General features: G+C 37.3%; 1 protein-coding gene across 2 annotated transcripts in view; it reads left to right on the top strand.

Moving 5' to 3' along the window:
• kiaa0513 (KIAA0513 ortholog) overlaps window positions 1-17,100 on the top strand; it is a 53,737-nt gene that overhangs the window by 5,286 nt on the left and 31,351 nt on the right. For both annotated transcript variants that reach the window (XM_057836453.1, XM_057836452.1), the window contains exons 2-7: window positions 9,118-9,647; window positions 13,290-13,389; window positions 13,542-13,615; window positions 13,717-13,787; window positions 14,037-14,247; window positions 14,314-14,354. In XM_057836453.1, coding sequence (XP_057692436.1) covers window positions 9,280-9,647; window positions 13,290-13,389; window positions 13,542-13,615; window positions 13,717-13,787; window positions 14,037-14,247; window positions 14,314-14,354 — 865 coding nt within the window. In that variant the 5' untranslated portion in view covers window positions 9,118-9,279. The remainder of the gene's footprint in view (window positions 1-9,117; window positions 9,648-13,289; window positions 13,390-13,541; window positions 13,616-13,716; window positions 13,788-14,036; window positions 14,248-14,313; window positions 14,355-17,100) is intronic.

The following is a 17,100-nucleotide window of genomic DNA, read 5'->3' as shown; positions in this document are numbered from 1 at the left end:
GCTTGCCATTCTATGATCATGCCGGCCTGTTCAATCACGTGGCGTCTTTAAAGCACTGTAAAAAATGAAGTATTTGACATGGAACACTGCCCTCAACATGACTCAATTTTAACCTCTCTCCCAGTTTTTATTTGGCACCGATTGACCACGGAAAACCGGAGATATGATCCTTTTAATTTCGTAATTGGAACTATGAAGGAACTATTCATACTTGAAGGCACTCATGCTATTTGGACGAATGATGCTTTATTTCAATAATATTTTTTTCTCTTGCTGGAATTCAAATTTTTTTTGTGTGTGTGTGTTTTTCTTTGGCTTAATGTGGTTATGTAATGGCTTATTGTATAGTATAATAATAACAGTTCATTTTGAAACAGCGAAGTCAATTCTTTATTTCTTTACATCTATTTTTCCAGGTGTCCATTTGATCTACAACTTTAAGTATTACTTTTATTTATCAAATTAAGAAAATCCAGTCTCTGGTTTTAATGTTGGTTACAACGCGAGGTATACACATGTATGTATTATTCGTAATGCAGTTTATTCTACACAAAAACACCATAGGCAAACTTAACAGAAACATTTAGCACTATTTATTGTTTCAAATTGTTTCAGTAATCAGTGTAATGGCACACACTTTGGCAATTATACACACACATACATTTTTGTTTACTTACATGAAAATGGGTTTGTAAAAAATGTTTATCAGATCTAGATGTACAGTATATACCTGGAATCAAACAGTGAAATGTTGATTTTTTTTTTTTTTCATTATCATACTTTGATGTCATCTGCAAATGTTTCCAGTCTAAAACAAAAAATACAGGAATTGTCCTCATATGCCCAATACTTTAAGCGCAGAGTCTATTTTGTGCCTTAATCAGTTACATTTTTTTTGTTACATTAACAAGAGAATGAAAGTGCCGTAGAGTTTAGCAGAGGCAGACATATTTTGACCAGTAATTTGAATCCCCTTCCTGTGCATTACTGGAATGATGCGAGTCATCATATTTGATGTCGTGTATACATATATAGAGTACAGGCCGAAAGTTTGGACACACCTCATTAATGCAACACAAACGAAGGTCCCAACCCGATTGATAAAGCAATAAATTCCACTAATCAACCCTGAAAATGCATACTTGTAAAATCAAAAACCATTTTAGGTGACTCCTCCTTGAAGCTCATCAAGAGAATGACGAGAGAGTAAAAAATTAATCAGAGCAAAGGGTGGCTACTTTAAAGATACAAGAATTTTATATTATTACAGTAGTTATTTCACCTTTTTTTCGCTAAGTACATAATTCCACACGTGTTCATTCATAGTGTCCGTTACATCTCCGTGTCATTCGACCCGGGAAATTGCTTTCAGACATAAGAGCTATCAGTTTAAATCCTAGGATTTAACCGGAGTTCATTTTATGTCTGAAAGGGGCTCAAGATGCATGTTGCTGCGTTTAACAGACTAGTAAAATACGAAGCGTTTAATTTATGAGTAGGTGGTTAAACGATGAAATGAATAGTCGCTCACGTCCCTAGTTCAGACTACAAAGGAGCCAACCGGTTTCAATTTGGCTGGCTTAAAAGTCAGATTTTGGCTGCCAGTCTGAACAAAGCCAAACTGGAATTCAATTATTTCTTATGGAGAAAATACATCCATGATATGAGCACATTCATGTTACAAGCTTTGTCATGGAACGGATTGTGCTTGCGTCTTGACAGTCCACTTTAGATAAAAAGTGTGGTGGGCACTTAAATTAGGTAAACTTGAAACTAAAAGTTTATACGTATCCACAATATAAAAACTACAGTATTGTACACCCCCCCCCCCCCCCAAACTGTCTGACATAAATCTTCCGAAATTTCTCTCATTTTCCGTCAATTGACCTTTTGCAATAGACCCTAATTTTTTGGGGGGCCACTTTGAGTGAGATCTTTTTTTTTCCTTTTTGAGAACTTTGGTGATGGCCTCTTCACAACATAGCCTTTGTTACACCTGGCTTGTTGTCTGTTTGCGCTCAAGCTCAAACCTCCTGGCTGATGTCTTGAAGTTTCTTCAATATTTTCCATATAATTTATATCACCATGATGCCATCTATTTTGCAAAGTGGGCCAGCCCCTCCTAAACAAAAATAACCCCACAACATGATACTGCCACCTGTATGTTTTAATTTGCAAGCGTCCCCCTATTTCCTCTAAATGTAACGGTGCTTGTGTTGAAACAGTGCAATTGTAGTTTTGTCTGACCACCACTAGCTCCTCCCATTAGATCGCAAAGCCTATACAGTATTAGGAAATATAAATACAAATGTTGCAACCAGATAATTGAGAAATTACAACCCACATGCTGTGATACTTCTCATCTCTGATTTATGATGTCAAATCGTCTGCTGTGTCTTCTGATTTTGTAAAACAAAAAAACAAATTGCTTCGTGATCTACTGGTGATGCTAAAAGAGGAAGTATTTTTTGTTTATTCCCGAATCTCATAAATTGTTAATTATTAATCTAAATCCTTGTTTTAGTAGTAGGGAAGTAAATCGCCAATTTTCATCATGGTACAATAGAGGGGCAAGTCACAGTATTTGAATCTTTATGGACGGCACATTGAGGCATTTCGTCTCACTAACTGTCTATCGACATTAAAGGAAAAACACTGTTGGGGACGCAGTATTTCTCCTAAGGAGCTGGGTGAACTAACAAAAATAATTTCAGTCTGAGTTTGTGGTTTAAAAAAGTGCATCGCATTTCTGTTACGGACAGGCCAGCTGGCAACATGACTTTTTAGTTGTTTTGGGAAAATGAAAAGTTGTCTTCATCAATGCAGCATTCCAAACCATTTCCTCATTCACATGCTAGCTAGAGAGGTTTTCTAGAACATCCTGAAAAACGTTTGGGAAAATGTGTTGGGGTTTTTTGTTTTGTTTTGTTTTGTTTGTTTTGATTTTAAACAATAGGCTCTGCGAACAATGCTACCAGATGAGACAATTCGAAGCATTACAAATGGGAAGCGTTTGTCGCCTTAAATTTTCTGGGCTATTTGACAGGTTTTGGTGGAGTTTGTGCGCATAACCATACACTTAATAATGTATTGACGGGATGCAGGGGATAAAAAGGGGCCCTGCATTGTTGGCGAGGCAGTCAAAGCTGGCCGAGTGGAATCACAGACAAAGAGCTTTTTTCGTTTAAAATTATTGTGAATAAATGCTTAAATCCCTGAATTTTTTTATAGATACGGACGTAAAACAGTCTCGATTCTTGGTTAAAAGCCACAAAAAAAACCCTTGCAGTTAGCATTTATTTTACGTAAATATTCCGAGCTATGATGCAGTAGCGGCTAATTTCTCCCATTGATTTATTTCACAACGTTTCAAAATGAATGCATGGTACGAAAGATATAATAACTATCCTTGAATCCTCGAACAATTCACTCCTCAGACAATCCTTCCTGTTTGTATGCGGTACAGCTATTGTACTTTTTCAACAGAAATCCTGCGTTAGATTGCTGCGTGCGTGTGTTTGTGAATAGCTCCTCTTGATCTGGGTGGCCCCCTACTTGAATGCGAGGCGCAGTGCATGACCGATCTGACCCGTCCATACCATGATGAAGTCTATGGCATAACATTTTCAAGTTGGACTAAGAAAATACATTTAGTACAAAGAACAGTTTTAATTGGGAATAAATGATCAGAAATCAATACTCAAATCAATATCAGTACCTGTGGGAAAAAAAGTGTTTCTAGCTTTTCCATTGTGATAATTATTTCTCAATATTACTAAAACACTTCAAGAGCACCTTACTACTGATAAGTAATTGCCACCCATCAAACAAATGATAGATTTTAGAGATAATTGAGATTTACAACACAAAGTGACTAGCAACCTACACTATCAATGAAATGCTCTGGTAGAGCAGAACTAATTACTACTGGAGACTAATTATTACTTCTACTAATTACTACTGCCACTTGTAGCTACTACTATTCTGCTATGCACAACTAATCTCATGTATTGAGTTTGTTTAATGTTTGATTCTTTCTGGTTTCTGCTTAGTTTTGTCTTGTCCTTGTGATGGCCCATTTGTTTCACCTGTTTTTGCCTGTGTCGACTTATCGGCTGCCTCTCGTGTCACCCACCTGTTCCTCCTTTTGTTGTTCCCTCCTGTCTGTCCATATGGGCCCTCAGATTTTTTGTAGTCCTTGTCAGATTGTCATCCAAGTTGAGTCAGGTTTCCAAGTGTCCCGTTACGTTTCCCTAACCTAGTAAGTTTCATTTGACTGATGTTTTGAATTGTTATTTTGTCTCTTATTTTGTTTGAAGTAATTTGTTCAGGTGAACAAGTTTGTGTTAAATCAATACTTTTAAAGTGTGCACCAATGCGTTTGGGTCCATCCCCCATTCCACGTTCGCTAGCCAACCCCACAGTGTAATAACTATATTGTACTCTAATAATTAAATTATAGAGAGCAAAAAAAAAAGTCATCCTTTTGCTTTTTAATTAAGCTTCTGAAATTATCTTTTAACAGCCATGTCACCAATCCCATTACTTGCCCCTATGATACATGTCGATATTACAAAGTCTGCCAGAATTTGATTTGGTGCCAGGGCCTCTGATCGATTTAATGATTTTGTATACACATTTAAAGGGATCCTCAATCTTAAAGACATGTAGGGCACAATAAAATAAACCACAATTGTTCTCTTGTACTAAAATATGTTGTTAGAAACACATAAAATGTTTAAATCAATGGCGGTATTTTATAATATTTAGTACATATTTTGACCGAGAGTTGGCGCCATGTTTTACGGGCTCGGAGTGATGACGTAAATGGGACATTTTCCAATTGTGTACAACAATTGCTGCCTAAACTCGCTAAGTAAAATGCCACGATGTGCTGCTTTTGGATGCAATTTCCTTTCAAATGGAAACAAGAGGGAGTGATGTGAGTCCCCACAGATTTCCTATTGACAAGAAGAGGAGAAAGGTTTGGGAAAATGCCTGTAGACTGACAAAACTTCCCAAAGACCCAAGGCTTTGTTCTCGTCATTTTTCTCCTACCGCATTCGAGGCTTTTAGTCGACGACAACTTATGAAAGAGCTCACCGCAGCGGCTGGATATAAGCGGAGACTAAAATCAAATGCTGTTCCAACTATTCTCTCTCACAAGAAGCCTCAACGTGCTCGGATAGCGGATGAAATGCGCTTAATAAAGCGCCAAAGACAAGAAAGACTCTGGCCGCTCTCTTAAGCAGGAGAGCCACTGCTGTCGCTACAGCGGTAGGCAAACCTTCGGGCATACCGCTTGTCACAGAGGAAGCTAATAATTCACCTGTACTGTTATTTCATCAGGCAGTAAGTGTGTCTGTTCAGTATTCACCTAATATGAGTGATGCTGCCACTCAAGCTGATCCAGACACGTCCGATGCAGCGGTACAGTGGTCAGCTGATGCGCACCGAGCACTTAATATGGACCACCCTTACATAGCTAAACGTGAGTTGGATGTACAAGACATGGAGGATACTCGATCCAAGTATTTGTTCCCGTCAAATGACAAATTTAATGAGGACTGTCAGCCCAGCACAATTCCGATGCTGACTTTCACACGTGTGCATTCATAGTTTTATTACCTTCAGTGAGAGTTTATAATGTCAATAATCATGAAAAAAAAAATGCACGAATGACAAGGTGTGTTCAAACTTTTGGCCTGTACTGTATCTAAAGCACACGACAGCTCTGGATCCTAACAACCTACATAATTATATTGGAATAAGTTTGATCACGCAACAGCTCACCTTGACGATCTGCTAATAAAAAGCGGAGTTCTCGACAGCATACACTCTCTCGCTCCGTTGTCGTTGAGACGCACTTGCCGCAAATACAGCACCAGTTTTGCCCAACTCTTGTCTCATCAGGTATTTGCATTTTGCCTTCGCTGCTCGTCTTGTGAACGACCAACAGTGCTGTCCTGCTCTTCACTTTATGGCTGTGGTTCAAATTGTAAGGGCAGAATCGACGACATGTTGTGATAACTAATGAGCGTGTCACTTTTTTTTTTTTTTTTTTTTACAAGTGACACGCTGGAAGTTCGGCAGCGGGTCATGTGACATCACCACACTGCAACGTCAACAAGAAAAAATACAAAAAATAATTTTACAAATTTTATTAAAATGAAAACGTTAAGAGGGGTTTTAATATCAAATTATTATAACTCATACTAACATTTATCTTTTAAGAATTACATGTCTCTAAGATCGAGGATCCCTTTAACACAATCCGTTACATTTCATCACAAATAATACATAATAAAAAGTAATTTTGAAGTTTTTGACAGTTTTGTTGCTGAAACATTTTAGACGTTTGGAATTTAAGAATTTCTTTTTAACAAAACAGCATACTCTATCTAAAAGATGACGGTATTAAGCGATGTTTTATGTTCAATCGGTTTGATTGGACAGATGAAAGCATCATTATTCCCCAATTTAGTAGCAATAAGTGTCACTTTAAATCAAAAACACTGTCAAATTTGAAGAGACATTTGGAGTCGGAGGAAGCTACTGTACATAATGTACTCACTAGAGATGATCGGGTCCGATCACGTCATTTTCAAAAGTATCGGAATCGGCAAAAAAATATCGGACATGCCTTTTTTTAATATATATATATATTAGGGCTGTCAAAATTATCGCGATAACGGGCGTTAATTATTTTTTTTAATTAATCACGTTAAAATATTTGACGCAATTAACGCACTACGCCCGCTCAGACAGATTTAAATGTCAGTACAGTAAAAGGCCAACTTGTTAATTGTGTTTTATGGAGTTTTTCCGCCCTCTGCTGGCGCTTGGGTGTGACTTGCATATTTTATGTGGCGTAATGTCGCCCTCTGCTGGCGATTCAGTGCAGCTGATTATTTGGGTTTCGGCGCGCTTTTCTGACGTGATTATATGTCGACGCGAACTCACACTAATAGACAGTGCTATTCAGACCAGCTAACGTCCGCATCCAGTATTCAGTGGCAGTTCTCATAGCCCCATCACACTGTTTGTGTCTAATACATGCATCGCTTGTGAGTTATATTCCTGCTTTGTTTATATTCATGAGCATTAGATAGTTATTGATGATGTGTATTTGAATTTGATCACATATATGGTGAAATGCAGTTACATTGTTAGATGCTTGTGAGCTAATTGGCTAGTGCCACTGCTCAAATGGATACGTGTGTGTACATTTTATGTTATTTTGTGATTTATGCAAGTTATTGACACATTGCCTTGTTATTTTCAGTTTTACAAAAATACAAGAAACGTGCTCCTGTCAAAAAGAGATGACTTCAGTAAAGCCCATGCAACTTTGCCACACCGTCTGATTTCTTTTTGGAACTTATGTTCGCTATCTGTCAATTTGTGTACTCACACACATTGAGGACAGAATAGGGCTACTAGTTTATTTTTTGATTGAAAATTTTACAAATTTTATTAAAACGAAAACATTAAGAGGCGTTTTAATATAACATTTCTATAACTTGTACTAATATTCATCTTTTAAGAACTACAAGTCTTTCTATCCATCGATCACTTTAACAGAATGTTAATAATGTTAATGCCATCTTGTTGATTTATTGTTATAGTAAACAAATACAGTCCTTATGTACCGTATGTTGAATGTATATATCCATCTTGTCTTATCTTTCCATTCCAACAATAATTTTCAGAAAAATAAGGCATATTTTATAGATGGTTGTAATTGCGATTAATTGTGATTAATTACGATTAATTAATTTTTAAGCTGTAATTAACTCGATTAAAAATTTTAATCGTTTGACAGCCCTAATATATATATATATATATATATATTTTTTTTTAATTAAATCGTTTTTTAATTGTATTTAACATTACAGACAAAATATGTTACACTCATCCGGAGTCTTTAGTTTAGGCTTAAGGTAGCGTTATCAAATTTATCCCGATAACGGCGGTAATTAGTTTTTTTTTTTTTTAAATGTATCACGTTAAAATATTTAACGCAATTATTGTGTGCGCTGCACGACCCACTCGCGCATTGTTGCGCTCAATCTGTAATGGCGCCGTTTTACCTATATAGAGAGCAAATAGCTATATAGAGGGCAGCGTAAAATGAGTAGAGTGAAATTTGGCAGCCTTTGGAGCTTTTTTTTAATTGACTAAAGCCTTACAATCGCTCTCCCTACTATTAGAAATATCGTGGAAAGCAATGTGGGGAAGCAAGGTAGTAATTGATCTTTTTCTTAACACCCTATGTTATTTCCCAACGCAGAGAAGATATATCAAGTGGTAGCACTACGCACAGTCATGGTTGCACTTTCCATCATGCATTTGGGCATGGCTACAGTATCATTTACTGAAAGCTCTAGTCACAATATACAAAGTCACATTTATCCTTTAAGAATTACAAGGCTTTCTATCCATGGATCCCGCTCACAGAAAGAATGTTAATAATGTAAATGCCATTTTGAGGATTTATTGTCATAATAAACAAATACAGTACTTATGTACTGTATGTTGAATGTATACATTCGTCCGAGTTTTATTCATTTTTTTCTTAATGCATTGCCAAAATGTATATGATCGGGAAAAATTATCGGGAATGATTGGAATTGAATCGGGAGCAAAAAAAAGTAATCGGATCGGGAAATATCGAGATCGGCAGATACTCAAACTAAAACGATCGGATCGGGAACAAAAAAACATGATCGGAACAACCCTACTACTCACTTATCGAAAAAGTAATTTCAAAGTTGTATTTATTGATAGTACTGCATTAACAGGTGAAAAGGTCAGGTCTGGTTTTTTTTTTTTTTTTTTCAGTCAAAAGATGTTAAGTCTAAAACAAAACTTGTATTCTTATTATAAATGGTATAAATTAAAAAAGTATTTGAATAAAACACTTAAAATTCCAAACATTACATACAGCCTACAAAGAAATGTTTAAGAGTAAAGTAACTTTACTTCCTTTTTTAAAAATGTAACTGCAATGAACACCGCTGACAGCTAATGCTGTAATGATAATGGCATCCCAAAACAAGTATTCAGCCCAGAGCAAAGCACTATTAAGTATTACTTTCTTTATCTTGTTCACAGATGCAGAATGTCTGTCTTGCCCATTTCGCCACATCTTTCAAATCAATACAATCAAGAAAAATGAAACCTAATGCAGCTCTCAACCAACATTTTGGTCCTGCAAAACGCTGAATAGCTGAATACAAAACCCAAGAGGAAAGGAGCATCATTGAGTCTATTACAATGGACAACCTCATAAACTTTAATATGTCATCTGAGGCCACAACTCTAAACGTAGCAAATGACAACCTTCAGGGCCATTCAGACTTTTTGTCCCCAGAGCATCCTTCTTCCAGATTTCCTCAACAACCTTTATTGCCCGAGCCCATGGCGCCAACCAAGTCCAGCTCACATCATCATGATGAAGATGAAGAGGAAAGCGATGCAACAGAGTCAGCAGACAGTGAGAACGACATGGACCCACCTTCAACTATGTGGGAACTGCGGCGGTCTTCATCCTCATCTGTTCACAGTAGTGAGGACACTGATGCTGAAACCTTGGAGAGAAGAGAGTTCATGAAAACATATGTCGAGAAAGTGTTTCACGGAAGGTAAGATACACTTTATCTGATGTAAGTGCTGAGGTGGCGAGTAGTAACGTGTTACATTTAATTTTTAAGAATAGTTTTACCGCGCCATACATTTTACATGAGTAAATTTGAGAAGACAGAACGCTACTCTTACTCTCCTCTACTCTGGGCTACACTAGCACACATTTTTCCTAATTTTTCTACATTTTAGATTGTATTTCATTTTTGCCAGAGATTTACCCACAGTGGCTCTACCAGTCTCACAAATGAGACGTCAAAATAATAATCGCATGATTCCAGAAGTGGGTAGTAAAACATTTCATGTACTCCTTTGAGAAAAAATGGACTTCTAGGAATAGTTTTACTAAGCTATACTTTTTGCTTGAATAGATTTGTGAAGAAAAACGCTACTCTTACTCCGCTACTTTGGGCTACACAAGAGTTGATACATTTTTCCTTTTTATTCTACAGATGATTTTTTTTTTTTTTTTTTTGCCGGCGATACCAAGAGTAGAGACGTGTCTGCTGTATTACCGGGGTAGCTCTACCGATTTCACCAATAAGACGCCGCAACAATAATCACATGACTCTACCTTCATGACAGCCTGTTCAGTCATGCAGTTTCTTTAAAGCACTGTAAAACAATGAAGTATTTGATATAGACCGCTGCCCTGAACATTTCCCCAAAGCGCAGATTTTAACCTCTCTCCCAATTTTTATTTAGCAGCGATTGACCACAGAAAACTGGAGATATGATCCTTTTAATTTCAAAATAGTAATTATGAAGGAACTCTTCACTATTCAAACTAGGAATTATTTTCTCGACCAGAGGGCATTCTCTTTGGATGAATAATGCTGCATTCATGTAATTTTTTTCTCTCGTTGGCATAATGTCGTTACGTAATGGGTTATTGTACAGTATCATTATAATAACAGTCCATATAGATAACTTAAAAAAATACAATTGTTTAAAAAAAATCCAACAAAAATATAAGCAGTTACTCACAATGTTACTCATTACTTGAGTATTCTTTTCACTGGATACTTTTTTACCTGTACTTGACTACATTTTTTAGACTAATTTTACTTTTGCTTGAGTAAGATTATTTTGAAGTAACGCTACTCTTACTTGAGTAAAATTTTTGGCTACTCTACCATCTCTGCATGATAGCATTCTACCAATCAGACGTAACAATACAGTCACATGACCACATTCAAGCTTGCAGTCGGAAGTCCAATTTTCACACCAACCTGCTCAATTACGTGGTAGTTTAAATGCACCGTTAAAAAAAAAAAAAAAAAAACTATTTCACACAGGGCGCTGCCATCAACGTTACTCAAAAGCGCAGATTCCAACCTCTCTCCCAGTTTTTAGTTGTCACCGATAGACCACGGAGAACCACACTTATGATTGTTTTAACTTAATTCTAGGAAATATGTTTTCCACACTCGAGGGCACTTATGCTCGTTGAATGGCTAATGTTTCGTTTCTGTAGATTTTTCTTGTTAAAATGCCGTGATTTTTCTGTATTATTTTGACTTAAAATTGTCATGTAATATGATTAAGTTCATCAATCCATAACAGTTCATATGGATGACGGTGTGCTGAGATAAAACATACCATTGTTTAATTTTTTGTTTGTTTTTAATCTGATATTGTGAGAAGTATTCTTTATACCGAATACAACCCTTAGCAAAAAGTATGGAATATCCAGTCTTGGACGAGCACTCAGTTACACATTTTATTATGTGGAACAAACTCTGATAAAAAGCTTGAAAAAATAATGAATTAGTTCAAAAGTGCAACTCTTTAGCATTCAGAAACACAAAAAGAAATGAATAAAAAACATTGTGGTGGTCAGTAAATGTTACTTTTATAAAGCAAGTGCAGGGAAATAAATATAGAATCACTCCATTCTGAGGAAAAATATATGGAATCATGAGAAACAAAGAAATAACAAAACACATCTCTAGTATTTAGTTGCACCACTTCTGGCTTTTATGACAGCTTGCAGTCTCAGAGGCATGGACTTGATGAGTGACAAACAGTATTCTTCATCAATTTGGTGAGAACTCTCTTTAATTGCAGTTGCCAGATCATCCTCGCAGGTTGGAGCCTTGCTGTGGGCCATTTTTTACAATTTCCACCACAGGTTTTCAATAGGGTTGAGATCCGGGCTATTTGCAGGCCATAGCATTGACTGGATGAGTCTTTCTCCAAGGAATGCTTTAACAGTTTTAGCTCTGTGGCATGATGCATTGTCATCTTGGAAAATGATTTCATTATCCTCAAACATATTTTCAGTTGAAGCGATAAGAAAGCTGTCTAAAATTTCAATGTAAACTTGTGCATTTATTGAAGATTTAACCACAGCCATCTCCCCAGTGCCTTTGCCTGACATGCAGCCCCATATCATCAAGGACTGAGGGAATTTTGATGTTTTCTTCAGGCTGTCATCTTTGTAAATCTCACTGGAACGGCACCGAACAAAAGTTCAAGCATCATCCCCTTGTCCAATGGAGATTCTTGACTCATCACTGAAAATAACCTTCATCCAGTCATTCACAGTCCATGATTGCCTCTCCTTAGCCCATTGCAGTCTTGCTCTTTTCTGTTTAAGTGTCAATGATGGTTTCCTTTTAGCTTTCCTTATGAAAATCCCATTTCCTTTAGGTAATTTTGCACAGTTTTGTTACATACCTTGACTCCAGCTTCCTCCCATTTCTTCATTTGTCTTGTTGTAGATCTTCTGTTTTCAAGACATATGGCCTTTAGTTGTTTGTCATGACGTTTGGATGTCTTCCTCGGTCTACCAGTACCTTTAAGTTTAACAACCTTGTCATGCTGTTTGTGCTTGGTCCAGATTTTTGATACAGCTGACTGTGAACAGCACACATCTTTGGCAACCATACGTGTAGCGTTACCTCCTTCGAGAAGTTTGATAATCCTCTCCTTGGTCTCATGAGACATCTCTCTTGTTGAAGCCACGATTCTTGTGAATCCATTTGTTCCAGCAGCCCTCAAAGGTGTGATAACTTCACTGTTTTTAACTGCTGACTAACGAGCAGATCTAATCTGAGGCAGGGGCCCAATTAAGGAAAGGAAATTGACTTGGTATGTCTGTATTTTCTACTCAAAACAGAGTGATTCCATATTTTTTTCTTTTATATTTATTGTCCTGCACTTGCTCTATAAAAGTAAGATTTACTCACCACTACAATGATTTTTATTTATTTCTTTTAGTGTTTCTGAATGCCAAGGAGTTGCACTTTTGAACTAATTCATTATTTTTTCAAGCTTTTTATCTGAGTTTCTTCTACGTAATAAAATGTCTGAGTGAGTGCTCGTCCGAGACTGGTGATTCCATACTTTTTGCTAGAGGTTGTACTTTATTTGTACATGAGTAAATTCTTTGTACTACATATGACTCGTTTTTCTTGAACAATATTTTGAAGTAACGCTACTACTCTTTCTTGAGTCACATATTTGGCTACTCTACCCAGCTCTAGGTGTGGCACATTGACCAAAAAACAATATTGCATTCACGTGCTGTTTGACAGTGCAACTGCATTGAGCCAAGTGGGACGGTGCCCTCCAGATGGAGCTCTTGACTGTGTATTTTATGTTCTACATTTGATGAAACTTGCACAATATTTTCTCAGGCAGGACCTAGACCAAGAAGAGAAGGCTCATTTTGGAGAATTATGCATTGGCGAAAATGGCAAAGGAAGGGAATGGTTTGCCAAGTATGTAAATGCTCAGGTAAGATTAATCTACAATTCATATTTTTTGCTTTAAAATATTAGCCATATTATCTAATGACAGAAGTTTGATCTTCAAATATAAGCACTTATTTGCAGAAGAAGAAATTCAGAAAATATATTTAATCTTAATGTTTTCTTTGCCACACACAGCGCTGCCACTCCAAATGTGTGAGTGAAGCTACGTTCTACCGACTAGTGCAGTCATTTGCGGTTGTGCTGTTTGAGTAAGTCAGTTAGTGGTAGTGGTTTTTAAGAAACTTGTTTGCAAGCACTCTCGTAATATAATGTGTGAGTGTAAAAGATGTTTTGTTTTGTGTTTCTACAGATGCTACCAAATGGATGACTACAGCCCAGCCAAAAACCTCATGACAATGTGCTTTACGTACTACTACATTGGTAAGTGAATTTTCCCTTGTAAAATGTCAAAGAATTGCAACCAACATAGTTGTAAAGACAGTGACCTCGACTAATATCAAGAATAATTACATGACCAAAATTAGATACAGTAGAGTGGAGGATAAATTCATTGTCAAAGTGCTCATTTATTTAATGCTTGCCTCTTTAGATTTGTAATCTATAAATCAAGATTAAGTGACAGTGCACTTTGATGTAATTGCAATTCTATTGAATTATTTTTCTCTAAAGGAAAGTCCCAGCCTTCTCCTGCAGAGCTTCTTGAACGAGGTGGTGGTCTTCCTGCTGGTCCGGACTCATATTTTATCAAGGCCAACTCTTGGCTCTCAGATAAGAAAGATGCCGCCGAGCGACTCCTTAAAAACTCATCGAAGACTGATGTCAAAGGCTTTTTTGGAGGCCTAGAAAGCAAATTGAGAAACTCAGTCACTCTAAAAACCGAGTGAGCAAATAACACCTTCTTGCTTTGATCATTTTCACGAACTTAATGTGTTATTTATCATTGCAGGGGTGCCGAAAATCCAGTTGAGACAAAACCCAGATCACCAGGTAAAAGTCATGAAACTGACTAAAAGTGACTATAAATATGGAAATAAATATATAAACAAGTCGAAGTAAAAAATACATTTACAAAAATAAATGTATATGACTGAATTAAATATCAATCAATAAATAAAAGCGCCTTGCCCTCTTTCATAGTCAGCATGAAGATGCAGGAGGAAATGTTGTCTAAATGAGAGGATGGTCCTAAGTGTGGTGAACTATTCACCTATTGGTCAATAGACATACAAGTCAGCGATCGACTAGCTAATGTCTGCCAGTACACGAAAACAGTCCAAAAGTACAGAACAGGTAACGAGCTAGTCATCACAAAATTCAATGACTAGCCAAAGCCAGCTATTGCAGATGATGCTTAGTGTTAGCGGTTAGCATTTTCAGTTAATGTTAGCGAATGCCAACAGCATCCGGGTTAGAGTAGCGCTATCCATTAATGTCATTTAGTAGATTGTCTCTTTTGATGCAATATTGAGATTTTTTCAAATGTCTTTGGGTTGGGATTAGAGTTTAGGAACTGTTTGGGTAAAGACACTTAATGACATCTGTCATAAGCATTTATTAACGTTCATGACAGTGTCATGTCATAATTATGACACCAAGTTCAGACAGTGTTACCGCAGCTATGTAGTATAAGCATCTACATAAACAACCAATAGTCAAGTTCAACCCAAGGCACACATAGGACTACTCCCTCATTTGAATAGCATTTACTTCTGCATGTTCACGCAGACAAAGAAATAAATAAGAAAGCAAAGCGTTTTTATTTATTGATTGACATTCAATAATTTCTATACAATCCAAATCGCTCCCGGTCTCTGCTGGCGTCCCCCCAGGGCTCTGTCCGTTAGCTGATTTTCTTCATCATCTACAATCTTCTGTTCCATCCTCTGTAAATGCAACATCTACTTCCACTGGTACGTGGATGACACCTGACATTTCCTTAAAACCAACCTACTCCTTTTTACCCACTGCATACAAGACATTAGCTAATACTACTCAAGAGCTCAAGATCAGAATATATTCTTGTTGGTATCCCCGCCATGTTCACTAGTGACAAAAACTTCTCAACAATGTACCTTTTACTCAGGTTAAGAGTCTGGGTGTCATCCTTGACAGAACGCTCTCCTTCCGCTCTCATAATAACGAAATCACCAGATCAGCCAGGCCATCGTAATATTTCTCGTCTGCACCCTTTTCTCATCCCCCACACCGCTGCAACTGTTGTTTGCAGTCTAGTCTGGTCACCTCCCGATTTGATTATTGTAATAGCGTAACGTACGTAACACGTCACTTTTGCTCATTAATATTCATGAAGCTAGCAACTGTTGCTAGGGGGTCAAACTCACCCGTGTCACTCATGGTAAACGCATGTAAATAATGTAGGAACGAGATGTCTACTGAGCTAAACCTACTAATTCTGAACAAAAATTATGTCCCTGGTGCCAAATTCACTGGTAATAATGTGGAAGAACATACAAATGTTCAGTTAAAGACATGGCTTGAGTCTAGAGGGCTGAAAAAGAGCCTACCTGATCCAGAGGCAGCTTTTTATCGACACCATTTTTTTGGTGTTTTTCTGTCTAAAACTTGCCTTACACCACTGACAATGACATTCTCCTGTTTCAAAGACCTATCCTTTACCACCATACGCTACAAATGTACAGTACTTGATAAATTTGAATTTAAGTGGACTAGACTAGGAATTAGTTTAAAGTATTCTGTGTCGTTATTATAACAGCATATTTAAAGCTAATTCCTTATGTAGTCCACTTAAATGTGAATAAAATATGCTTTATTCACTGAAGTTTTATGTACAGTGGGGCAAATAAGTATTTAGTCAACCACAAATTGTGCAAGTTCTCCCATTGTAAACTATTAGAGAGGCCTGTAATTTTCAACATGGGTAAACCTCAACCATGAGAGACAGAATGTGTAGGAGAAAAAAAAAAACAGAAAATCACGTTTGATTTTTAAAGATTTTATTTGCAAATCATGGTGGAAAATAAGTATTTGGTCAATACCAAAAGTTCATCTCAATACATTGTTATGTACCCTTTGTTGGCAATAACGGAGGCCAAACGTTTTCTGTAACTCTTCACAAGCTTTTCACACACTGTTGCTGGTATTTTGGCCCATTCCTCAATGCAGATCTCCCCTAAAGCAGTGATGTTTTGGGGCTGTCGTTGGGCAACACGGACTTTCAACTCCCTCCACAGATTTTCTATGGGGTTGAGATCTGGAGACTGGCTAAGCCACTCCAGGACCTTGAAATGCTTCTTACGAAGCCATTCCTTGTTGCCCTGGCTGTGTGTTTGGGATCATTGTCATGCTGAAAGACCCAGCCACGTCTCATCTTCAATGCCCTTGCTGATGGAAGGAGATTTTCACTCAAAATCTCTCGATACATGGCTCCATTCATTATTTCCTTGACACAGATCAGTCGTCCTGGTCCCTTTGCAGAAAAACAGCCCCAAAGCATGATGTTTCCACCCACATGCTTCACAGTGGGTATGATGTTCTTCAGATGCAATTCAGTATTCTTTCTCCTCCAAACACGAGAACCTGTGTTTTTACCAAAAAGTTCTATTTTGGTTTCTTCTGACCATAACACATCCTCCCAGTCCTCTTCTGGATCATCCAAATGCTCTCAAGCGAACCGTAGACGGGCCTGAACGTGTACTTTCTTCAGCAGGGGGAAACGTCTGGCAGTGCAGGATTTGAGTCCCTGGCGCCGTAT

This window comes from Corythoichthys intestinalis, chromosome 5, assembly GCF_030265065.1.
Source record: "Corythoichthys intestinalis isolate RoL2023-P3 chromosome 5, ASM3026506v1, whole genome shotgun sequence".
In the NCBI taxonomy this organism is placed as follows: Eukaryota; Metazoa; Chordata; class Actinopteri; order Syngnathiformes; family Syngnathidae; genus Corythoichthys; species Corythoichthys intestinalis.
The sequence above is the reverse complement of the archived record's forward strand: the minus strand, read 5'-3'. Positions and strand labels throughout refer to the sequence as shown.